Below are 25,399 nucleotides of genomic sequence, written 5' to 3'. Positions count from 1 at the left end.
TGAAACGGCATCTCCTTATCGGTTCGAAGAGATCCACAGGAGCAATTTAGGGTATTAACTTCATTACAATATAGGAGAAACTGTTAGCGTGGATACCACCATGTGGTAACTACCGGCAAGTACTTCAGAAAAAAAAAATTAAGTCTGAGTAATGGGAATGGGAATTGACATGTCTGCTGAGTATACATTTGGACTTGTTTATAAACACAAAATGATTGCAAGAGAGCATATAGTATGGTATATGGTCTGTGTTTTTGCAAAACTGCCTATAAATATTTGAAGGAAAGAGTCCTTACGTTAAAGCGTATTGCTCATCCATACGTGTATGGGAAGTTAGGAGGTTGCTTGTCTGGCAGCTATCGCGTTTGTCAAGTGGCTGTAACACCTTGTCATTCTTTGAACCAGAGACTTTTCCATCAAAAGGGGTTACTACTGCCAGCACGCTAAGGGTAGAGGTTTTGCTCTCCAATGTTCTTCAAGAATGAAGATCTTCCATTGGTGAAAGAATTTCTGATGGTGATTAATTCTCATGCCATTTATTTTATCAAAGACTCGTAAGAAACCAACAATCAATTTTCCCCCCTCCCTTTTTTTTTTTTTTAATCTTAGTAATCCTAGAGAGGATGAGGGAGGTACTCGGGAAAAGGTTCATCTGCGGAAGTTTGTCATCATTATAGCATCCATTATGATTTCATTTCTCATGCCTTCTTTCCTGCTGCTCACTGGGCTCCGTTCTGCCGTTCATTATGCCGGTTCTCTTTTCCTTTGCAAATTCATTCTTTGCTTTCCCTGTTTCCTTTCATTGTCACCAGTATACCTACATACTCAGATATTCTTAAGACAGTTTTTACCATACAGATCTGTTACGTAAGCAAAATGTGAAAATCTGTGCTTATAAAACAGGAACTTAAAAAATACTTCAGGTATTCAAATGGCTAGGTTTTACAATGCAAGATCTTAATGGAAATTGGTAATAGCCCATCCTTTCGTGAACTGTCAGCAATATTTATTGTTACATTCCACATATTGCATCAGACAGTGGAGGGACTCTGGTTGAATTTCGAGGAGGTACTGGGAATCAGTCTGGGGAGGAAACTTCCTTTCTCCCTCAGTCTCCAGAAGTATGTTGATACCAATTCCTGCACAGAAAAATTCTCTAGCATCTAAGTTAACAGCTGCACAGCTTCAGAAAGAGGGTTTGTGTCAACTCATCTGTGCAGGAAAGAGAACTTTCTTAATAACAGGTGCAAGACTGGAGCAATTTCAGCTATTTAAACTTTTTTCCTGCTGAAGTCTTTAATTATCGTTAGTTAAGGACAGGTTGGTTTTTTTAACTGTAATTTTTAAGGACTCTGAACTCTGTAAATTTAGAATGGCAAAATAAAATTAGGAATAATTGGATTCTGCTGCTCTACATCTTAGGATGAAAAAGTTTTTTTGAAATGGGGAGAAGGAAGATGCAGGAGAAATTTGAAAATCAAATTGAGGAATCATGTATGCCATTGCATAAATTTTTTTCAAAATAAAAAGTTTTCCAAAATCCTACTAAAAAAAAAGAAAAAAATCAGTTTGATGTTAAAAAAAAATTATGTGATTCAAAGCAAGTGGATCGTACTTACCGAGTTAGAGGAAATGATGGCATTCATTTAAGAGAATGGCTTGAGCAGTGAGCGCCTTGCCTTTTGCACCAGTATAGTTATTCTACTTTTCTGTATTTGGGGAGTAAACATTCTCTAGGGTAAAGCATACCATTAAGAAAAAAATGGATCTGTTAAGGCTTCTCATTGCTTCTTCCTCTTTGCAGAATTATAAGGGTTTGGGAATACTCCATCTCTGGAGGCTGCGTTTGTGAGGGAACGGGTGCCTTTGCCTTGTGACTTCCAGCCTCAGCAGGGAAGCGTCAGACACTCCGCTGTGCCTCTGGCAGGCGGTCGGCAACTGCGCCAAGAGCTACGGCTGCGGCTCTTCGGTTTGGGTGTTGTAGAATTGTGATCCTTGCTGCCTGCATTTTCTTCCCTCATCATTTCAAGGTATCAGGTTTTCGTATTTACTTGCTAGATGGACTTAATCTAGGAACTGAGTAATTTCTCAAATTCGGTGTTGGCTCAGTCTATTTATTTATTTATTTATTTGGTCCTGCTTTGATGTTTTATACGGGCCTTTTAGGCCCCATTTGGAAAAGCTTAGATTAAGTCATTCAGTGTTACCTGCAATACTAGTTACAACAGAACTCTTCTCCAATGCACTTAACGTATTTCTCGGACAGTAGAGGGACCTTAATATAAATTCACAGTTAGAGGAATGGCTAAATATCCTGCTATCCTTAGCAGTAACAAATTTCTTTTTAATAGCTGTCTTCTATCAAACAGCTGTTATAATAGGTGGTTTAGAAATTTCAGTGTATGATAGCATTCTTTTTCTCCAGCAGCTTATTAAATTGGCTTCTGCTGAGTTTATTTGCCCTTTCATATTACTAGGAGAGGATTAATAAAGATTAATTCTTGTTTAATATTTGAGATTAAAAGTATCTAACTGCATGGTTAATTAGATTCCTTTAAAATTAAGGAGAGCTCAAACGTTAGAATGGCAAAAGGAAATTGGGAGTTTATAATAGAGCTGGTTCCTGTCTTGGGGGATAAAGAGTAGCGGTAAGTCAGGCCAGCTGCATGTTGCACTTGTTATCCCTTTTCAATATTGTGTACCTAGTACAGCCAGGCTGTGGTTATTTAGAGGCTGTTATGATGACGGATTTTTTCAGATGACTCGCCCACCTCCTCCTGCTCTCCCTGGCCCTTGAGACATTTCATTCTTTATTTTCTTAAGATCTGAACATATTTGTTAGTCAATCAGTAGTTCAATTCAACAAATAGCATAGGGAATCCCAAAAGAAAGTTCATATCCAGTATATCTGCCCATACAGTGTTTGCTTGCTTTTTTAATTTTTCTGTTTTATTTGTTTAACTGAGTGGGGAAGCTGTGGGTTGATTTATTTTTATCTCAGTTCTCTGAAAGCCATCAAAGGCAGATCTGTATTAAAAAACAAGAAAACAAACACTTTTCAGAATTCGTGCTGTTGGCAGGTCAACTATCATCTGATAAGAATTCAAGATTTTGTATCGCATAAGCAGTGGAAAATACTGTTGCAGTCACCCCTACCGGATAGTAGGAATAATGCCTTTTTAATGTCAAAAGACTATTGATAAGTTTTTCAACATGTTGATCTCTAAGCAAGCGTTTGTTTAAAAATACACTGTTTATTGGTTTGGGCTGATAGAGATTTTCTTATCTTAAATTGGAACTATTTAAAACACAGGCTTTGTGCCCAGTGATGCTTCTAATTAAGCAAAAAGGGCCTGAAAGTTGCAGGACATGGGGATAAAGCTGGAATGGGAGGAGTTCAGTGAGGGGTTTTTTTCAACATTAGGCACCTGGATGCAATCTGTAGGACACATTGATAATTACCAAAGAGATGGCATCATACTGCCTGTGGAGTTCCTGAAATGCAATGGGTCACTTTTGATTTTATTTTTTTTAAGTAAAAATGAGCCACTGGAAATAAATCTGGCATGAAAAATAAGCCTTTGCTATTGTTAAGTATTTTAACCCTTTTGAGATTTGAGGATTAACAATATTAATTTTCTGAGTTACCCTGACACTTGGTGTCAGCAAGGTTCAGGCTGTTGTTTTGCACGCAGATGTTCAAGTACCAATAGAAACTGGAACTGAATTGTATGTGCCCCTTTAGTTCTATGGTATGTGATTGACCAAGTCCTTGCAAAAATGAATAAAAAATGAAAATACAGTTGTCTCTTAAAGACTACCTCTATTGAACGCTGGCTGGCAGTTCTACTCTCTAAAAACTCACCGTTTTGACAGGAGACCATGAAAAAGATGAGGTAGAGAGAGAATGACCAATGATCAAGTAAAGAAATGGTGGTCCAAGACGGCAAGCAAATTAAGTGGAGTGAGGTGAACACGAGAAACGTTGTAATCAAGAAAATGGGCTGGAAGGGGGCCTGTGCTAAGCATATCCACATAAATCTGCCCACCAGGAAGAACAGGTCAGAGATGTGAAGGTTGGGATAGCCTTGCTGCAGTCGTCAGGGGTGGAGCTCAAGTTTTTGAGTGGAGGGAAGAAAGCAGAAAGGATCACAACTCTGGAGTTCAGGAGAGCATATTTTTGGTTGTTCAGGGACTTGCTGGGAAGAGTCTCATGGGAGACTGTACTGGGGAGAAGAGAGGTCCAAGAAAGCTAGTTGGCGTGGGTTTTTTGATTCAGGTTTTTGGTTTGGGTTTTTTTTGGGGGGTGGTGGTGATGCTGGGTGTTGTTTGTTTTGAAGGATCACCTCTTCCAAGCTCAGGAATGGTCCATCATGACAAGCAGGAAAGCAAGTAAAGGTGACAGGAGGCCTGTATGGACGAACAAGGAGCTCCTGACAAAACATAGATATAAAAAGGAAATGCACAAGAGGTGGAAGTAGGGACAAGTGACCTGGGAGTCTAAGCATCCAAGTATAGAATCAGGAAACCCTAAATCCACCTGAAGGTAAATCTGGCAAGGGAAGTGAAAAGCAACAAGAAACATTTTACAAGTACATCAGCAGCAAAAGGAAGGCTAGGAAAAGTGTGGGCCTACTGCTGGATGGAATGAAGGACCTAGTGACGAAGCATGTGGAAAAGGCCAAGGCGCACAATGCTGCTTTCTCCTCACTCTTTGCTGGTAAGACAGATCTTAAGGAATCCCAGACCCCTGAGATCATTGGGGAAAGGCCAGGGCAAGGTAAGTTTGCCCTCAGTGGAGGAGAATCAGGTTAGGGAATATTTAAACATACTGGAGTGGTCCATAAGCCATGATGGGATGTACCTATGAGTGCTGAGAGAATTAACCGATGTCATTGCAAGGCTACTCTCAATAATCTTTGAATGATCATGGTGACTGGGAGAGGTGTTTGAGGACTGGAGGAAAGCAAATGTCATTTGTATCTTCAAAAAGGGCAAGAAGGAAAACCCGGGCCAGGAACTACAGGCTGGTCAGCCTCACCTTGATCTGTGAGAAAGTGATGGAACTAATCCTGGAAACAACTTCCAGGCACGTGAAGGACAAGGAGGTCCACAGGAATGGTCAACATGGATTCACCAAGGGGAATTCATGCTTGACCAACCTGATAACCTCTGATGAAATCACTGGCTTGGTAGATGAGGGGAGAGCAGTGGATGTTGTTTATTTTGACTTTAGCAAGGCTTTTGACACCACCAGTTTGTCAATGAAGACGTTATCAGAGATTAAGCACAGGCTATGTAAATGGACAGTGAGGCAGACTGAACTGGCTGAGCTTCTGGGCTGAGAGGGTTATGATCAGTGACGAAGTCTAGCTGTTGTGCCCTAAGGGTCAATACTGGGGCCAGTACTGTTTGTGATCTTCATTAATGACTTGGATAATGGGACAGAGTGCATCCTCAGCACGTTCACAGGTGATACAAAACTGGGAGGAGTGCTTGGTAGACCACATGAGTGTGCTGACATTTGGAGAGACCTTGACAGGCTGGAGAAAAGGGCTGACAGAAGTCTCATGGAGTTCAACAAAGGAAAACATCAAGTGATGCACCTGGGGAGGAATAGGCTTGGTGCTGACTGCCTGGAAAGCAGCTTGGCAGAAGACATCCTGGTGGACATCAAGTTGACTGAGCCTGCAATGTGCCCTTGTGGCAAAGACGACCAATAGCATCCTGGGCTGCATTAGGTGGAGTGTCACCATCAGCTCAAGGGAGGTGATCTTTCCCACCTGCTCAGCCTTGGTAAGACACATCTGGAGTCCTGGGTCCAGTTCTGGGTTCCCCAGTACAGGAGAGATGTGGACAGCCTCACCTTGATCACTGGGAAGGTGATGGAGCAGCTAATCCTGGACACGTTAAGGCATGTTAAGGACAAAAATATTATTGGGAGTAGTCAGCATGGATTCGCCAAGGGAAGTCATGCTTGACCAGCTTGATAAACTTCTATGATGAAATGACTGTCCTGGTAGATGAGGGGAGGGCATCGGGTGTTGTCTGCTTAGACTTCAGGGAAGTGTCCTGTAAGATCTTCATAAATAAGCTGTGGCTGAGCTCCTTAGTATGAGAGAGAGATGGATATACTGGAGTCCAATAAAGAGCCATGAAGTTGACTAAGGGACTGGAGTATCTCTCATATGAGGAAAGGCTGAGAGAGCTGGGACAGTTCAGCCTAGAGAAGAGAAGGCTCAGGGAGATCTTATTAATATGTATAAATACCTAATGGGCATTAAAGAAGATGGAGCCAGACTCTTCTGAGTGGTACCCAGTGAAAGGACAAGAGTCAGTGGGCACAAATTGAAGTACATGAAATTGCATCTAAACAGAAGAAAAAATGTTTTTATTGTGAGCGTGGTTGAACACTGGATGTTCTGCCCAGAGAGATTGTGGAATCTCCATCCTTGGAAGTACTGAAATAATCCAGGGCAACCTGATACAGCTTACTGTGCTTTGAGCAGGAGGGTTGGACTAGATTGGTCTCAAGAGATGCCTTCCAACCCTTTCTCAACTATTCTGTGATTTTGTATTGTAGACTTCAGCACTGGAAAGATGAAGCTTGTGCAGGGAAAGAGCTTGTGCTTCAAGCAGTTTGGCAAGTTCTAGCTGTTCTTTTCCTCTATGTATTTTAAAATAAGACCTTACAAAGTAGGGCTTTGTTGAATGCTGGTTTTAGAATAAAGCATGTAACAGTTGGTGCCTTTCATTGTAGAAAAACTTCCAAAGGCCTTAGCAACATTTGGGACAGTACACTGTAAAAGTTGTTCCTGTGAATGCTCTTCATCCCCTAATGCTGTGACTTATCCCAAGAATTTTATGTGTTAATAACTTAAACAAATTCTTGTTTAGAAGCAGTTATTTTATTGAAAAGATATGTCTTTAGGATGAGAAATAATATTTACCTGAGAAAATAAATAAGCCCAGGTGTATTTGTTTGGCTGCGCTTCTTTGACTTTTGCGCCACAGAAATGCTTCCCCTCTCCTTTCTTGTGTTTCAGGGAATCTAGGAGGATCTATAACATTCAGTTGCTTATCTTGAACTCTTCTGCTTGCAATTTCTCCCTTCTGACTGGATAACCAATACTATGTGTTGAAGGAATCTGGTCCAGCTAGCTGAGGACCGTTTCTGTGCTCCAGCTGAAATAAGAAAGTCTCAGTGCTACTAGCTTCTATTACACCATCAGAAGCCTTCAGGCTTTGTTGTGTTTTCTTAGCCCACAGCATGTGAGTTCTCTTGCATTTCCTTGTGAATGAGTGGACGGAAGAGGAAAGCCTGTCCCTTGTGGTTCAAGAAAAGCTTGAAACGTACCCACGGAACTGAATATGATTTTTTTAAATATTGAGTGTTATTTTAGTGTTGAATCAATCACATGACTCTGAGGGGAGAGGATTTTGAAGGGATTTAAAAATTCCAAGATTTTTCAAATGCCTAAGTTGCCATTATTGTGGATTGGTGGCCAGATGAAACTCTGGTAAGAGGCAGGTAAACAATGAGAGAACATTTTGTGCGCAGAGTGTTTAAGGTTGATTTGTCCTCTCCTGTAAGTAGTCTCCCCTCTACTAGTAAGGTTATTTTGCTGCTGAAGGATACTTAGAACAGACAAGCAGAAAGAGGGGGAAACAGGGCTGTGGTGGGTTGACCTTGGCTGGCTGCCAGACACTCACCAAGCTACTCTCTTGCTTCCTCCCTGACCAGAACACAGGGGGGAAATAAGATAAAAAACTCATGGATCAAGATAATGACAGGGAGGTTGCTTACCACAGGCAAAACAGATTTGACTTGGGGGAAATTAATTTAATTTATTGTCAATTAAAAAAAAAAAAGTAATATACAGAGAAACAGGGACAAAACTGAAAACACCTTCCCCTCAACCTCTGCCTTCTTCCCAGGCTCAGCTTCACTCCTTTGTTGCCGAACCTTCTATCTCCTCCCCTGCTCCAAGTGGTGCAGGGGGATGGGGAATGAGGGTTGTGATTGAGTTCATAAAGCTTTTTCTCTGCTGCTCCTTCCTCCTCACCCTTTTTCCCCTGTTCCAGCATAGGTCCTTTCCACAGGGGTATAGTCCTTCAGGATCAAACTGCTCCTCTGTAGGTCCCCCATGGGATGCAGTTCTTGCCAGGACCCTGCTCCAGCATTGGGTCCTCCATGGGCTGCAGGGAGACAACCTGCATCACCATGATCTTCTGTGTGGGCTGTAGGGGCCTCTCTGCTCTGGTGCCTAGAGCACCTCCTCTTTCTCCTTCTTTATGACCTTGGTGTCTGTGGGGCTGTTTCACATGTTCCTCACTCCTCTTTCTCCCACAGCTGCTGTGCAGCATTTTCCCCCTTTCTCAAATATGTTATCACAGAAGTGTCACCAGTATTGCTGATGGGCTCAGCTTTGGCCAGCAATGGGTCTGTTTTGGAACCAGCTCTGCCTGCAAAGGCACAGCCCCTGATTTCATTTCACAGGGGCCACCCCTGAAGACCCCCAACCGCCAAAACCTTGCCATGTAAACCCAATATAGATGCAGAGAGAATTTTGTGTGGGGAAGCTGAGCAAAGCTGAGTCTGTTAGTGTTTGCTTGTTGTACTTAGACATAGACTGTAGCTGTCACCGCTGTACCAGTAAGTTAGACCAGCTGTTGGGGCTGGCCTGTGAGAAGTGAGTAGGAGCGGCTGAGATGCCAAAGAGACCACATGGAAGAAAGGAGTAGTCCCAGGGCTGCAGCTGGACAGTGTGTCCTTGTCTGCTGTCAGCTCACAGGGGCAAGGTAGAACTAGCGCAGCTGAAGATGATGATCCAGGTGGCAGGTGCAAGCTGGATCTGCCTGTCCTCTTCTCTTTCTCTTTTCTCAAGCATTTTCCACACTTGAAAGTCTCCTGACAGCAGCGTTCCCCGTTGCAGCTTGGAGTGCTGTTCATTGGGTGGACCCAGCGCAGAAGGAGTGCAGCAAGTGGGTGACTTCAGCAAGCTCCAGGAAGATAAAGAGTGGGAGGAAGGGACAGGAACACCAAATATTGGCCTAATTAAGAATTCCTGGTGAAGAAGGATACTCAGCTGTGACAGGGAGGGCTTTGGAGGTGAACCTGGAAAGTGCTGCAATGTGTGAAAGCACGATCGAACCTTAACAAATTTCCCTGAGATCAGTTGGTACTAAAAGTGGCTGTACTAAGATAAAAGGGCTGTGTGGCACAGTGCTTTGTCTCTGACAAATTCACACTGCTGAGAGGGGAGACAGTTAATCATCAAGCATTTTGTGAATGTTGATTGATATTTAGTGAAATGTAAGTGACCATAACCTCAGTGATAATTAGATGTCTTCACAAGCACTGAAAGGTGGATGTGTTATTCAAGTGGATAGATGTGGTATCTCTTTTAAAATGGTGTGGCCGAGAGCATTCTATTAGCAGGGTTGGGGGTTTTTTGCCTTTAGTTCTCAGTCCAGAAGAAGCAGATAAATTGGCTTTTGCTGGTTGAAGACAGGCTTGTTTAGGAGGTCGATCCAAGGAGGGCATGGCAAAAGAGGTGATCATCTGCCTTCCCAGTGTACAATGGCAATATTGCAGTGCGGTTGGCAGTTGCTTGCTGTAGTGCAGGTCACCCACCTGCATTTCAAACTGGCTGACCAACAGAAGAAGAAGTTAGACATGGACCTGTAACTAAGTGTATCTTTGCAGGAGGTAGGTAGATGTAAGACGCAATCGATAAACTGCAAGAACAAGTATGAAGAAAGCTCATGAAGCCTGGACAGACTTTTCAAGGCTATGGTATGAGAGAAAGGCTGTTTGGATTGAATGTGGGAGAAGGGTCCAAAACAGAATGAAGAAATCTCTCTTGGATAGAGGCCAACAGAGGAAAATACTCGACAGGATTTGTAATTGCTGCCTGGAGAGATTGGACATGCCCTTTTTCAAAAGCTCTCGGAGGTTGAGCATCTGCAGGCCAGGTGGCTGCAGAGCAGCTGTTGTTCATGGGATCCCGGTGGGAAGAAGAATGCTAGCCAACCTTTTAGCAAGGCAGTGTATCCACAAATAACCTAATTGTGTCAGAGCTTAGTCTCTGGTGGCCTAAGCAATGTTCCCGGCCTCCTTCACTGGGCTGCAACCTGCAATTTTTTATTGGTTTTATCTTCCCAAAGTGTTTTTCTTCCTGATGCCTTTTTACTGATCTTTAGATGAAGCTGGCAGCCAGGTGTTTTAAATCCCCCTTAAAGCATCTATATGTACGCAGAGATTGTGATTGCAGTGGTTGGAGCGCTTCATGATAGAGGGACCCTGGAGGCTCTTGGCTGATGGCAGTGCATGAAAGAGAGTATAGGGAAGGGTGAGGAGACGGGGACACAGCAACGCCCAGGCATGTAAAACTGAAAAAAAAACCTAACAGCTGCTGATCTGGGGCCCTGGGGAGGAGGTATTCCAGGGTAGAGTGGAGTGCAGGAAGGGTTTGAAAGGATGGAGGAGCTTAAGATAGGGATTTGGCAGGAGGGAGGAAGTCAGGAGGGAGCCTGGAGAGAGCAGGGGACTTGTAGGTTGTTTATTGAAAAGTTTGAGGTGGGTAAGAGGAGCCTGGGGTGGATGAGCTTCATCTGAAAAGTCTTGAGAGGTCATAACAATTTTGACCACATACAGAACTACATAAGCAGTTGAGAGCAGTGATTATCCCCTCTATTCTGCAATTGTGAGACGAGATCTGGAACACAGTTTCCGGTTTGGGGCTCCCAGAACAGGAGGGGCATTGACATGCTAGAGCATGGTCAATGGAGGGCCTTCAAGATGATGAGGGGCCGGAGCATGTGACGTAGCAGGAGAGGTGGAGGGAACTGGATTTGCATAGCCTTCAGAAGAGAAGGCAAAGGCTAGATGTGATTGCTGTCTTCAAGTCCTTAGTGTGATGGTATAGAAAAAATGGAGCCAGGCTCCTTTCAGAGGTACACAGTGAAAGGAGAAGAGCCAATGGGAACAAGCTGGAATGTGGGAGATTCTGGTTAGATATTAGGAAGGCTTTTTTTTAAAGAAAAAAAAAAAAAACAACAAAAAACCAAACATGAATTTAGTCAGATTCTGGAACAGGTGCCCGGAGACATTGTAGACTCTTTACTAGGAGTTACTCTGTTACCTCAAGATCCAGTTGGACAACGCCTTGATCAACCCAATTTGGCCCTGCTTTGGCTGTGAGTTTAGACTAGGTGACTTTCTATGTTTCCTTCTAACCTAGATGGTTCTGTGGGTCGGGGTGGGAGAGGTAAGAACTAGAGGCTGTGGCATGGGAAGGAAAGCTCTGGAGTTGAGGTCAGGAACCAGGGTACAAAGAGCTATTATTGAGAGGTTTGGGTTGTGACGGGGTCCTGCTTGAGTCCCTGGTTTGGGAAGATAGCCGTAGAAAACTGCCTTTCCTGTCGTCCTTCCTCACTCTTTCTCTTCAAATTCCTTCTTTTGCTGTGGGAAATACAGTAGTTACATCTCCCTTATGGTTATTTTGTCATTAGGGACCCAACTCACGCACCATTGAAATTGCAGCCTTCAAAATTAGGTCGTAAATGCAAATATTTTTATCCTGCAGAATCAGTGGCAGAACTGGTAATCTGCAAGTTCCATTATTTGAACTGACTTTCTCCTTTTTTTTTTTTTAAATTGTGTCATCAGAGCATAACACCACTATCTATTTAGATGTTTTGGGTTGGGTTTTTTTGGGCTCTGAATAGCCAATGCAAAATTGTATATGCATTCCTTGCTAATTCTACACCAGCATAGTATTAAATGCACACTAAGATTTTCTTCTTCTCCTTCTGTGGATGCACAGGATAGTCACAGTTTTGAGCTGCTGTCAACATGGGCTCAGCATGACTTGAATTATTGATGAGGGACAGGCAAATATGGTTTACCAATTGTCCAGGACTGCTCAGCTGTCTGCAGTTACTTATACTGATCTAACACAAGATTTTCCTCTTGACTGCATGTCTGAGAGCTGGAAGACAGATTTACTCTTCTTTGTCATGTTTGTCAAAAAATACAGCAAATATATTAAAAAATTGTTCTGTACTTATTTGTGTCTTATGGTTTTTAGCACTAAATCTTAATCTGTTAAAAAATGTATGCAAATCATTGAGTTGCATCTCTAAATTAAAAGATTTTATTTTCTTGCTTCTAGGAAATTGAAAAATGAGCTCCTGGAAGTGAGAAGGAAAGGTGGAAACCGTCATTGTCAACAGGACAACAACAGGGTCTGTGTTCGCTGTCAGAAAAGCCTGGGCTTAATCTTTGACAGAGGAGACCTGTGCCAAGCCTGCAAACTTCGAGTTTGCAATAAATGTCGTGTCGTGGGAACTGATGGGCAGTGGAAGTGCTCGGTGTGTGCCAAGATTGCGTAAGTTGTGCAGCTTTCATAAATATGTTTAGAGGTTACCGCTGTATAAGTAATTTTGTGCTGGTGTTACTGTTTTACATCCCCTTCGCACAAAAGCATATGCGTAGCAAGGGCACAAGGGAAGAGGCTTATCTAGTGGTTTTATTTGCTGCACTATTTTGCAGTATCTTTTTTCCAGTTCCAAGACAGTTTCAACTACCTTGCTTTCTAAAGAGAGCTGCAAGCATCACAAATACTAAGCTGTTGGTGGTTAGTGTTCTGAAAATGACAGAAAATCAGTTACGAGGCAGTGACAGTCTTCACATTGTGAAGACATAAATGTAAAAATAAAAATAATTCAAATAATTCAAAATTAACAAAACAGAATTAAAAACAAGTGAGGTCTGTATGTTCTGACTGACGTGGTAGGTGGATTTGTAAGGAGAGAGATGTAAAAATTGTGAGTCCAAGCACATCAATACATGTTTCTATCCTTGTTTTTTTCTGTGTTTAAAGTAACCGAACATCTCCGTTTGAAGAGAGGGGACTATATCATGTGTCTATTAGCACAATTTTCTTTAGAATGCTCGCTATGGTGGGAAGTAAAACAAAAGGGGATATCACATTTCTCACAGTCAGAGTACTGAGCATGGGGAATGGAGGAGGAGGGTAGCAGATCACAGTGCTGGAAAGCAGAGAACACAGGATATCAAGTGAATAAACAGTAAGAGATGTTACGTGTTCAAAGGTATTTACTTGATGTACACTTGGAAGAATAATTCCCTTGACTGGTATGATAATATGGGATTTTGTAGCTTGACTCAGTAAGATAACCATGAAGGGAAGAGGAAATGTATTGGGCAACAAAACTCAGTTATGTATCCTGATGCAAGAACTGGATGGTATAAGAAAAAGACATGATAAAATAATCATGTTAAAGGGGGAAGGAATAAGTAATTTCAGGGGGATTTTTTTTGTACAGACTGTCAAACTAATAAGATCAGGAAGATAAAGCTTTTTGTAAATTGTGTCAGAGTGAACCCAAATTGCTAGTTATGTCAGACTTTGGCTACCTAGACAGTGAAAAATTAACACAGCATAAGATGGAGTTTAGGGTTTGTGTCCTCTAACTTTAGCTTTAGAAGGTTAACATCTGTTTTTAGCTAGATGCTAAAAACCTTTTTAAAAAATGTACCTTTTCTGCAGCCAGTGGGGCACATCCAGAGGACAATGTCTCACCTCTTAAGATGAAACATGTTCAAGTGCTTGATTTTGTGAAATGATTTTTAAACTGAGCTCCTTGTAGTTTGCTTCAGCCAGTTCCTGAGATGATCTCAGTGCTGTGCCTTTCAGAAATGATGGGGTGCAGGTGAGGTGACAGAGTGGAGAACAGCAAACAAAAAACTGCTCTTTAAAAATGAAGAAAGGAGGAACAACTGATTTGTTGGCCCTGTAAAGTTACCTTTGATTTCTCTAAAAATACTGAAACAACTGATTGCTTTGCTGTTTGAAAGCCGAGAGAAGATGACAGGACAATGAGTAAGAGCTGACTCAAGAACAAATAATGTCAAAACTGATTTAGTTTCCCCCTTTGATAGGGTGACAGACCTTGTGAATAGAGGAGGATCTGTTGATGTCTTGTAACTTAAGTGAACCTTTTGATACTTTCTCTCCTGCCGTTTTAATAAGCTGATAAACAAGGGGAGCTATGCCCTGGAATAAATTCTGTCAGTGGGACTGCAGGCCTGCCTGGGAAATTATGGCCATTTCATTGTCAAAAAAAAAAAAAAAAAAAAGGGAAAGAGAGAAAAAAAAAGAAGAAGAAAAAAAAAGCAGCGATATGAGCAGAATATTTCCTGGCTTTTTACTGTTAAGTATTTTAGTTAAGGACTTTGATTCAGCAGATGAGTTTGCCAGTTACACTTGCAGGTGACATAAAACTGAGAGGTGCTGCAGGCATGCTGAAGGACAGGATTAGGATTCATAGTGGTGCTTACAATTTAGAGAAGTGGTTTGAAGGAAAAGCAAGTGGTGACTCCCTACAGACATGTGGAAGTACTACATTTGGGCAAAAATGCAGCTGCAGAAACATAGAATGATGATAAAAACAGCTTATGCAGCTGTTCCTTAGGAAAGGATCTGGGTATTGTACTGAATGAAAAGCTGAACATGAATCAACATTATTTTCCACTGTAAAAAATTCCAGCATCACACAGGGATGTACAAGCAGAATTATGGCTTGTAAAATACATGATGCAACCCTGTTTTATGTCGAGCATTCTGCCCAATTTTGTGTAGCACACTTCATGTTGGCCAACTGGAGAAAGTTAGCAGAAAATAATGATCACAAGCCTAGCACGCGGTATGTCCGGAGTAATGGAAGGAGTCAGAAACGTTTGGCCTAGGCCAAAGAAAACTGAAAATAACTAAGTTTTAAATCTACAAAAGGCAGCTGCGTTGAGGAGGTGTACAGGCTGTTCTACGTGCTCACTTTGGATGAGAAAAGTAATGTGGTACTTCAGGATTTAGGTTAGGTGGTATGAATACTGATATAACTTGGAAAGGTTGCAGAATCTTGTTTTAAAAACAGGTTGGATAAACCTCTCTCGGGAATGGCGACATCAGTAAAGATGGTTCTCTTTTGGGGCTGACAGATGGATGAGGTAATTTCTCAAAACGTACGCCATCCCTATTTCTTGTGATTGTGCTGCAATTCTGTATGCCAAGCAGTGATCCTAGCAATCATCTTGAAAATGAGTTCTGGTTGAAGCGTGCCTCTAAGTTATTGCAAACCATGGTGTAATTTGTTTGCAAAGTGCTAAAATTTGCAAGTGCTAAAGTTTTGTCTGTGTTGGGTATCTCTATTAAATTGAAATCTCTGTCCTTTCTTTTTGTTCATATGCAGTGTTTTTGCAAGACTATAGTGACAATTAATGGTCTGTAAAATGCCTTTTACTCTGCTAGAAGTACACAGAGAGAGATTACCTTCTGTGTGGACAGTGTAGAGATGAAAGTTTGAGATGGGTGTTTCAGTTAAGTCATTGTGCTTAATTTAAATTCTTTCAGTTCTGTTTTCCTTGGTCTCACTTAAGTAAGAAATGCAGGGAAAATTAAAATTACTAGGCTTTTAAAATTACATTTGAAGGAGGCGCTGATTAAGTTAATGCGAAGACAGCCTTCGGCAAGATTAAAAGGCAGATGGCAAGGAGAAGAAAATGGGAATCCAGTGTTAGGAGCCAGTTATGCTGTATGAGTAGCAAACAAAAGGCAGGAGGAGGGAGGAAAAGCTTTTAGCTCCGTAGCATCGATCTGCATACAGTGTTTATGTCTCAAACTGGATTGTTTCACCAGGCCAATGGCTTTGCAAAAAGTGTTAGGAAGCTTTTTTATTTATTTATTTTTTGCCCCTACCCTTTTCTTTAAAGCAACCTTGATGAATGAGTCTAGGTTAATGTCCTTATCTGTATAGACTCCAGCACCTGCTGTGCTGTTCCATCAGCAGAACCAAGTTACACTGTTGTAGATGTATGTTGTCATCTGTGCTGTGAGACCCGTAAGGGGTGGGGAGAAGGGTTCATGGCCACCGCAAACTCTTTCCAGTTTTGGTGCTATACTAATTCTTGGCTGTTCTGCCAAAATTGTCCTCAAGAATGTCTAGTAAATGCCACCTAAGGTGATGGTGGTAGTAGTAACCTGTACAAGTCCTGTTATATAGTGATGAGTTACACCTGCAGGAACATGTTCAGAAGCAAGTTTTTTCAGAACTGTTGGGAAGCCTTCTGCATTACATCTGGTGTCAGTGAAGAAGGTCTGATACTGGGTGTTGAGTGTGTTCATTCACAGAGAGGTTGACAAGTGCTACAGAAATTACTGCAGAAATCTCTTGAATTACACAGATAATCCAAAATGGTTGCTGAAACAATGAACATCTTTTGGCAATAAAAGAAAGTGTAGATAATGTCACCCAGGTTCTGCCTGTTGCTTCATTTAATACATTTTGACCTTTCCTTCCTTCTGAGCACCTTAAGTCCTGCCTGTCCACTCATAGCACAGGAGTTTGGGATACCTGTGGTACAGAAAAAGGACATTCTGTCACGTAGCCAGGGGCTAAATGTTATGATTGCTTTAACATTTATGGTGGGTTTATGTCCAGCTACCAAAAAGAAAAAAAGAAATCATAAAAAAAAAAGATGGTGGGGAAGCTGCAAGTATGCTGACTTTGACTTGAGTATCAGGTAGTTTCAGGATGCTCATTTTTTAAGGCTATGGTAAAACACAGTATTATTTTCTGAACAAATTAAAAATTACATGGGAGCATGATGGTAGCTGTAGGGGTGAGTTACCAGTTTGTTTAATAATACAACATAAATGTTCATCTGTCAACCAGATCATCTTCATCTGGCAACAAGTGAATCTGACTTCTCTCCTCCAAAATAATCTTTAAGGCATTTCATCTGCCATTTCTCCAAAGTCAGACTTGCCTGAAAAACAGCTTATGGTGATGAGGAAGTGCATTACAACACATTAATTACTTTCTAAAACACTTTCGAAAAGAGATTTAGTGAACTTGAGGAAAGACATTTGAATGTGAATAGAGAGGGGTGTTCATCAGTATTTTTAAGGATAACAAACTGAGGTTTATGTATAAATTGTCTTACAATTTAGAGTTAGAAAAAGTATATTCCCCTTGAATATCCATAAAGGGTAGATTACTAGGGACTCCCCCCGCCGCCTTGGGAGTTATTACCAGCTAGAATATAAAGTTGCAAGATAAAGCATTTAGAAGTCAAGAAGGCTTAGAGCTAAGTCTTCTGCAGAATTCTTAGCTCTGCAGCTATAGACAGCGGAGAACAAGATGGTCTTTATTTATGTGATTGTGTGTTTGATGGTCACGTTGTATTTAATGAGGTAAATAGAGCCTGCTTGATGAAAGAGGAAGCTTTCTCCTCCATTCCCTGCATACATGGAACTAAGGTCATCAGGAGCTTTCAGACCTAAGTGCTAAAAGGGAAACTTTCCATTAAGGTCTGTTTTTTCCTTGCATTTTCTTAAAATGTGGTGAGTTTGCGTTTTAAATTTGGCATCGAAAATGGTCAATAGCTTGAAGGGAAATCAAGTTCTTCAAGCAGTCTGCTGACAAGCTGATTTTGCGTCTTGATGCTGTCCGTATTTCTCATTACGAATGTGTCTAGATATCTGCAAACAATGCCTTTTATCTTGATTGAGTTCTTCATCGAAATAAAATGCTGCTGATATTACAGCAGAACAAAGCAGTAATGGGAAACGTATCTTGATCTTTGAAATAATTATGTTGTCCTAAAGTGTCATGAAAATTCATCGGTATCTCATTAACATTTATTCCCATTAGGAGCCTAAAAATAGAGGCATTTCAGATGTTTTAGTATGCAAATGCTTTTCAGATTTCTTATAATTTCTTTTTATTTTAGTAACTTCTAAGCAAGTTTGCTTTCTTTTAATAGGGTCAAAAATTTCTCTTCAGTAGCCTCACAGCATACTAAAAATTACTCTGGAATTAATCTATGTTATAGAAAATACTCTGTGGAATTGAATACCTACAAAGATCAGTGTGTGTTTTGGTATGTTCATGTATAGACAAAATTTCTCTGCCCTACTGTGGATGTGGGTATGCTGGATCATCAAATGGATAGTGAAATTCTTTTTCAAGTATGAAAAATTGAAATATGTTTTTTTTTCCAGAAGAAATTATTAAAAGTAACAATTCTGACTTTCCATCTTAAATGGAAATTTTACAACTGGGCATTTAACCATGAAGTGTCTTGCAAAAATGAGTGGAAAATAACAAGCTGAGTTTCTGGCAGGGATAGGCCACAAGTTATGTTCATTTTTAAACTGAGCAGTTCATTAGTGAAGTTAATCTGTTTAGTAGGAGATCACAGAGAAAGAAGAAGCACGGAACTGTAACATACTCCCTCTCACATGATGATGTGAGTGGGTGGATCAGTAATCAATGCATAAGGACTTTAGCAGATACCTTGAGTATTTGATACTAAACCTATCTACTTGAATGTGATTGTCTTTAAAATTTTCCTATTCATTTTGAGTATAGGAAAAAGCAATCATGCAAAAATTGCTATTATTACAATTTATAACACTGTTTTCTTTCTTTCTAAAGCCACTGCCTTCAGCATCTGTTGTACACCTTGGAAGGCCAGTCTAAACACTGTTTTGCTAGAACACATACATCTTTTTTACTTTGTATGCTATATGCTGAGTAAGAAAAATAAAGAAAATATTGATACCAGTCAGTAAGGACCTTGGACCCATTTTAAAAACAACAGAAAACAAACCTGTGGGCACTGATCTGATGTACTGTTGCATAAATGCCACTCATTTCTTCTCCCACTGAAACAATTATCTGCGTGGAAAGGGTTCATTTAAGTCCTGTGTCAGAAATAGGAGGATGCGCAATCTCAGTAGGAAAGACAGTCTCCCTTTGTCATAATTATAAATGTATGAAAATAACATTATTATAAGCCTGTTTAGGTCTTGCTTTTTAGTTTTTGATTCAGAATGTCAAATGTAATTATGAAATTAAAACTTCAATTCAGACACTTAGGCTATCATTTAATCTGAACTCGTTTCTATTTATGTGTAGAACAAAAATTGTTTTAATAGGTAATCCTGACACATGTGAATGAGTAAGATAAGACAAACACTAGTCTTTCTGTGAATTTTTCAGTATGCATGAAAAATACATCCAATATTAGCGCACTAGAAACTCAAAGCTGCAAAGCTTGGGTTTTTTCCCTTTATTTTGTTAGAATGTGATAAGTTTGTAGAGGTAATAAGTTGGGTAAGGACATTTTCACAAAAGGGGACTGCCAGCTGCAGTCAGGATCCCCAGACGGAGTAGCACTGATGATAATAGGGACGAAGGTCTGAAGGGAAGGTTGAGACCTCTAGACTTGTTCCATGCAACGCTCGCAATGGCTGGCTATTGATGGCCGTTGCTTTTCTCGCTTTGCCGTGGATAACAGGATGGGCTAGAGAGGTGAAGCACTTGACTAAAACAAGGCAATGCTCCCTTAATTTGCTGTGTTTTGTGTGTTAGTTGAGGGAGTCATCTGTGTTTTACCTCAGACCTGGTTCTCTCCATCAAGTCAGAGAAGAATGGGTAGGAGTCTCCTCGAAGTAGCCCTGCCAAGGAGTTGGCACCTCAGTTTAAAATGTGTATCTTATTATTGCTTAATATGATCAGCCAGATGAAGAAGATGGGCAATTCAATTTATCATTGTTAGCTAAACCGGCACACAGTTCAGCTCCATTGGTGCAGCGGCTGTCATGGTCCCTTCCTGCTCAAACCTGCAAAAGGGATTGTTCGCACCCCTCTCTTTCCTTGGGGGTCAGGTTTGTGTTTGCCAGAGCATGCAGTGATGACCTTGAGCTTCCTTAGCTAAGCAAGAGGGGACCAGCTGCATAATCAGGGGCTGGCAGATCTTTCAGGATGCTTTCCATAGGCCACAAGGGCTCTCAATCCCCGGGTGTAAGAAATTGTGAAAGGAAAGCAAGAGACCAGCATGGCTGAGTCAAGACCTGCTGGTCAAGCTAAAGGGCAAGAAGCAAATGCACAGGCAGTGGAACCAGGGACAGGTATCCTGGGGAGAGTACAGGCACACTGCCCAGTTGTGTAGGGATGGGGTCAAGGAAGACCAAACTGGAGCTGAACTTGGCAAGGGATGCAAAGAATAATAAGAAGGGCTTCTACAGGTATGTCAGCCAGAAAAGGAAGGTCAAAGAAAGGAACCCCCCTTGATGAACAAGGCTGGCAGACTGGTAATAATGGATGTGGAGAAGGCTGGGGTACTCAATGACTTCTTTGCCTTGGTCTTCACTGGCAGTCTCCCCACAACTCTTGAGTGGATGGCCTGCAAGACAGGGACTGGAGGAGCAAAGCCCCTCCCAATGCAAGAGAAGATCAGGTTCGTGACCATCTGAGGAACCTGAACATACACAAGTCTATGGGACCTGATGGGATGCATCCCAGAGTTCTGAGGACATTGGCTGCTGTAGTTGCCAAGGCACTCTCCATGGTATTTGAAAAATCATGGCAGTCCGGTGAAGTCCCTGGTGACTGGAAAAAGGGAAACATTGCACCCATCTTTAAAAAGGGTCAAAAGTAAGACCCTGGGGTTCACCAACCCGTCAGCCTTACCTTGGTAGATCATGGAACAGATTCTCCTAGAAGGTCTGCTAAGGCACGTGGAGGACAGGGAGGTCATTCAAGACAGCCAGCATGGCTTCACCAAGGACAAGTCCTGCCTGACCAATGTAGTGGCCTTCTATGATGGAGTGACCACATCTGGACAAGGGAAGAGCTATGGATGTCATCTATCTGGACTTCTGTAAGTCCTTTGACACAGCCCCCCACAACATCCTTCTCTCTAAATTGGAGAGATATGGATTTGATGGGTGGATAAGGAATTGGTTGGATGGTTGCATCCAGAGGGTAGTGGTCAGTGGCTTTATGTCCGGATGGAGATCAGTGAGGATTGGTGTCTCTCAGGGGTCCATACTGGGACCAGTACTCTTTGATATCTTCATCAATGACATAGTGGGATCGAGTCCACCCTCAGCACGTTTGCAGACAACACCAAGCTGAGTGGTGTGGTTGACATGTTTGAGGGACAGGATGCCATCCAGAGGGACCTGGAAAAGCTTGAGGAATGGGCCCATGTGAACGTCATGAGGTTCACCAAAGCCAAGTGCAGGGTCCTGCACCTGGGTTGGGGCAACCCCTGGTACCAATACAGGCTGGGGGATGAAGGGATGGAGAGCAGCCCTGCCGAGAAGGACTTGTGGGTACTGGTGGATGAAAAGCTGGACATGAGCCAGTAATATGCGCTTGCAGCCCAGGCCAACTGTATCCTGGGCTGTATCCAAAGAAGTGTGTCCAGCAGGTCGAGGGAGGTGATTCTGCCCCTCTACTCCGCTCTGGTGAGACCCCACCTGGAGTCCTGCATCCAGCTGTGGAGTCCTCAGCACAGGCAAGGCATGGACCTGTTGGAGCAGGTCCAGAGGAGGGCCACAAAACTGATCAGAGGGATGGAACACCTCTGCTGTGAGGACAGGCTGAGAGCGCTGGGGTTGTTCAGCCTGTAGAAGAAAAGGCTCTGGGGAGACCTTCTTGCAGCCTTTACAAATACATAAAGGGGGCTTATAGGAAAGATGGAGAGAGACTTTTTAGCAGGGCCTGTTGCAACAGGACAAGGGGTAATGGTTTTAAACTAAAAGAGGGGAGATTTAGACCAGATCTAAGGAAGAATTTTTTTCCCAATGAGGGTGGTGAAGCACTGGCCCAGGTTGCCCAGAGAGGTGGTAACTGCCCCATCCCTGGCAACGTTCCAGGTCAAGTTGGACGGGGCTCTGAGCAACCTGATCTGGTTGAAGATGTCCCTGCTCACCGCAGGGGGGTTGGACTAGATGGCCTTTAAAGGTCCCTTCCAACCCAAACTATTTTATGATGCTATTTAATGGTGGGAGGTTACAGGCTGCAGATAGAGATTACTAGAAGTAGATTTCTTATTTTTCTTTGGGAGAAGGTACAGGGAGCAGCTGTTGTTGCCCAAATAGATTAACCTGTCTCTTCCCTGAACAGCTTTATGCACCTGTGAGGTAGGTGAGTATGGGGTCAGTAGTTACTATTACGACGGGATGGCAAGAGGAAGAGAAAGTCTTTCTTCACAGTACTCCTGCCTCGCTCCCTGGCCTGGCACCAGCCCTTCCCCTCTTGCAGGCTGCTTCACTCCCTGAGAGAGGAGTAGGAGAGGTTGTTGGGATGGCAGGGGATTGAGTAGGGACAGAGAGAGGGAGACTGATGGTGAGCTCTAAGTGTGCGGGTAACCATAGTGGAGTGGAAGAGAAAGCGGCCGCCCTCTCCCAGGGATGGATGCTGGGGGAGGATCTCCTCTCTCCATCCACAGCACCCTGTGAAATCCTTCCTTGCACAGCCCAGCAGCCCTCCGTCCTTTTCCTTCCCGGCCTCCTCCCGCAGCTGCCCTGACTGTCCTTCCCTTGGCTGCAGCTCCTTTGATCTTCCCAGCGCCCATGGCCCTCCTTGAGCCCTTGGTCCTGCTGCTGCAAGGTTGAATTTCCACATCAGATTATAAGACTAATATACGGTAAAACAAGCAGGCACACCTGTCTCAGCCACCGTTCTGCTGAGGTCCCCTGGGCGCTTGTGACGCAGGAGGCACCAGAGAGGTTTTCTTTCCACATCACTGTTCACATCTGGCCAGAAAATGCAGGAGATGGCTCTCCAAGGACCCTGTGGCAGAGGGGCTGTCCCTCCGTGAACCACAGCAGCCCAGGCAGGTGGCACAGTTCAGGGTTGGGTGTGGAAATAATTACAAGCTTTTGTTTGTAAAAGCCTGTAGGTCTGTGTGGGGCAGCGTCTCACACTGCTGAAACCCCAGGCATAAGTCACACCTCCTTCAGATTGTCCTGAGCTTGGAGAAGGGTGAAGGTGCTTGTTTGGATAAGGGGGTGGGGAGTGCCCTGTCTGACCTTGATCAAATTAAGCATTGCGGGTAAGATATTAGGGATGAATAAAATCTCTATTCAAGGGGAAAAATGGTACTTGTGGAGTTTTATGGTCAAACCTGGGAGTAACTGAGGAACAAAAAAAAAGGAATGACCCATGTAGTTCATACTGCAGTGTAATATGTCATTTATATTGCAATGGAATATTATCATAGAGCCATAGAAAGTTTTGGTTGGAAGGGACCTTTAAAGGCCATCTAGTCCAACCCCCCTGCAGTGAACAGGGACATCTGCAACCAGATCAGGTTGCTCAGAGCCCCGTCCAACCTGACCTGGAATGTTGCCAGGGATGGGGCATCTACCACCTCTCTGGGCAACCTGTGCCAGGGTTTCACCATACTCATTGTGAAAAATTTCTTCCTTATATAATGGCGTAGTCTAAGGTCTGGAAGGTTTATGGTTTGATATAAAGCATTAAACTTGCTGTAAACCTTGGTATAAAAATAACTGCACAGAGAAGTGCGTGCTGTAAATTAATTGTGAAAATACACATTCAGAGAAAAACTGTTTTTCATACTAGCCAGACTGTGCATAGTTTCTAATGCAGTGAATCTTTTCCAGTGCTTGTGTCTAACAAAAGTAGTTTAAAAATTCTGAGTGGAAACGTAGAGATTCTATTTAATGCCTTGCATAATGACTGACTGATTGTCACGATGGGGGCTTTGTCAGTAGGAGTCTGCAATAACAAGATAAGGAAATAATCTTCTATTTCTATGCTTGTGGGCACGTGTTTTGGATTTTGATTTTTTTTTTTAACGATTCATACAAAGGTGCATGATTCATTAACAGGTCAGGAAGAACTGATGATATTAGGGTCTTTTTACCAATGACAGGATCCTGTTCTATAATTTTCAGTATTTTCACACGTCAGACTCTCCATTCAGGCATGACTCAAAAGTAATTTAGTCTTGAAGATATTGATCAGTGCTCCAAATCTATCTGTAGTTATTTTCACACCCAAGAGAGTAGATTATTTCTGTTCTGGTATAGGTTTGAAAATAAGTTTTCTCACTGAGCATAAAGTAAGCAGAGACACGCCTGGAGCTAAATCAGCTTTTACTGTGGGGGTTTTCTTTGTTTATTTGCTTTTTATCTGAGTATTCATGATTAGTAGCTTTTTACCATCAACTGTATGTAGTGAGGCAGTAGAAATGGTGGTGCTTTACCATACCATACTTAAACTAATTAAGGAACAGGCTAGCAATCAGCATAAAAATATTCCTATGGAAAACAGCAATGCCAGTACAGGGTTTCTTTGTTGCTAGTATAGGTAAGAGAATTAAAAAGCAGCATTATCCAGAACAGTAGCAAAGACAAAAGTTCATTGCTCTGAACCTCTGACACACAGATAATTCCTAACAGCCCTGTCATGTGAGGAAACTGCATATAGTGGCAGCATATGAAGCTTAGAGGTGAAAAATACATATATGCTTGCAGCAATCTGTATAACCAGGCTGGGTCCATGAACGGCTGACTTGACTGACAGGAGCTTTGGTGGAGTTTTTTCTCCCTCCATCCACCATTGTTGTTTCTACATTGCTTGTAATTTTGGAGATACTGAAAACTGTGAGATTGAGTAGTTCACTATCCCAAGACCTAGAGAGATGGTAAGTTATATGTTTTCTATGTAAATCTGATAAATATGGTTGAAACCCTTTTTTGCCAAGTAAGCTTCCGTGTACTGAAAATTACTTCTCATTCACAAAGCAAGATGATATTATTTTGCTGCTACAGGTCCTACTACCCCAAGCTTTGCAATCAGTCTTTTTACTCTTTATTTTGAACTGTGCCAATGTTGTCCAGAGTTTGTGAGCATGACGGTTGAATGATGACCTGAGGATTTAAGCAGTAGCTTTGGTTGGCCGAGTTTGTTAACGTGCGTGTGTGTCTGGCTTTTTTTGTTTTCCCCATATAGACAGCTACGGATAGTGACAGGAGAATGGTTTTTTGAAGAGAGAGCAAAGCGCTTCAAACAATCAAATCTTCTTGGAACTGATGTTGTCAGACAGTCTATCCTACGCAAATTCCCAGGTAGGGACCACAAGAGAGAGATTTGCTTGTGCTTAATACATTCCAACCTTGTTTCCAGAGTGTTTGACTTGTATTTTATTCTTCACTGTTGAAGGTGTAAGTATAATCAGTATTTTTATCTTAATTTTTATTTGGGTACTACTATGCAGTGATTTCTGAATGATTAATATATAGGAAATGTTAGGTATTGATGAATGAAGAAGAATGTGGAGATAGAGAGATGCTTAATACCGTCCACCTGTTTGGACAGTGAAATTTTATTCAGCTGCAAAGCCAGCAGCCGAGGCTCTAGAAGTCCATTCTCAGTTCCTGCCAGGAAGTTTGGCTCTGTAGAGATCTAAACCCAGCCATGTTTTTACTTTGGCTCTCTTGTTTGTGATGGTGTTGTGTAAAAGGTATTCCATTTTTCCTTT

At 42.2% G+C, this 25,399-nt stretch overlaps 1 protein-coding gene across 1 annotated transcript in view; it reads left to right on the top strand.

Annotated features, from left to right (window-relative positions):
* Nucleotides 1-25,399, top strand: part of SYTL5 (synaptotagmin like 5) — a gene marked incomplete at its 5' end in the record, with an annotated part of 63,762 nt that overhangs the window by 3,739 nt on the left and 34,624 nt on the right. The window contains 2 exons of the mRNA XM_082011553.1: nt 12,180-12,395; nt 24,871-24,986. Of these exons, the coding sequence (XP_081867679.1) occupies nt 12,180-12,395; nt 24,871-24,986 (332 nt within the window). The remainder of the gene's footprint in view (nt 1-12,179; nt 12,396-24,870; nt 24,987-25,399) is intronic.

This window comes from Phaethon aethereus, assembly GCF_964289735.1.
Source record: "Phaethon aethereus genome assembly, chromosome: 1".
Taxonomy (NCBI): domain Eukaryota; kingdom Metazoa; phylum Chordata; class Aves; order Phaethontiformes; family Phaethontidae; genus Phaethon; species Phaethon aethereus.
This window is presented reverse-complemented; position numbering and strand designations above follow the sequence as displayed.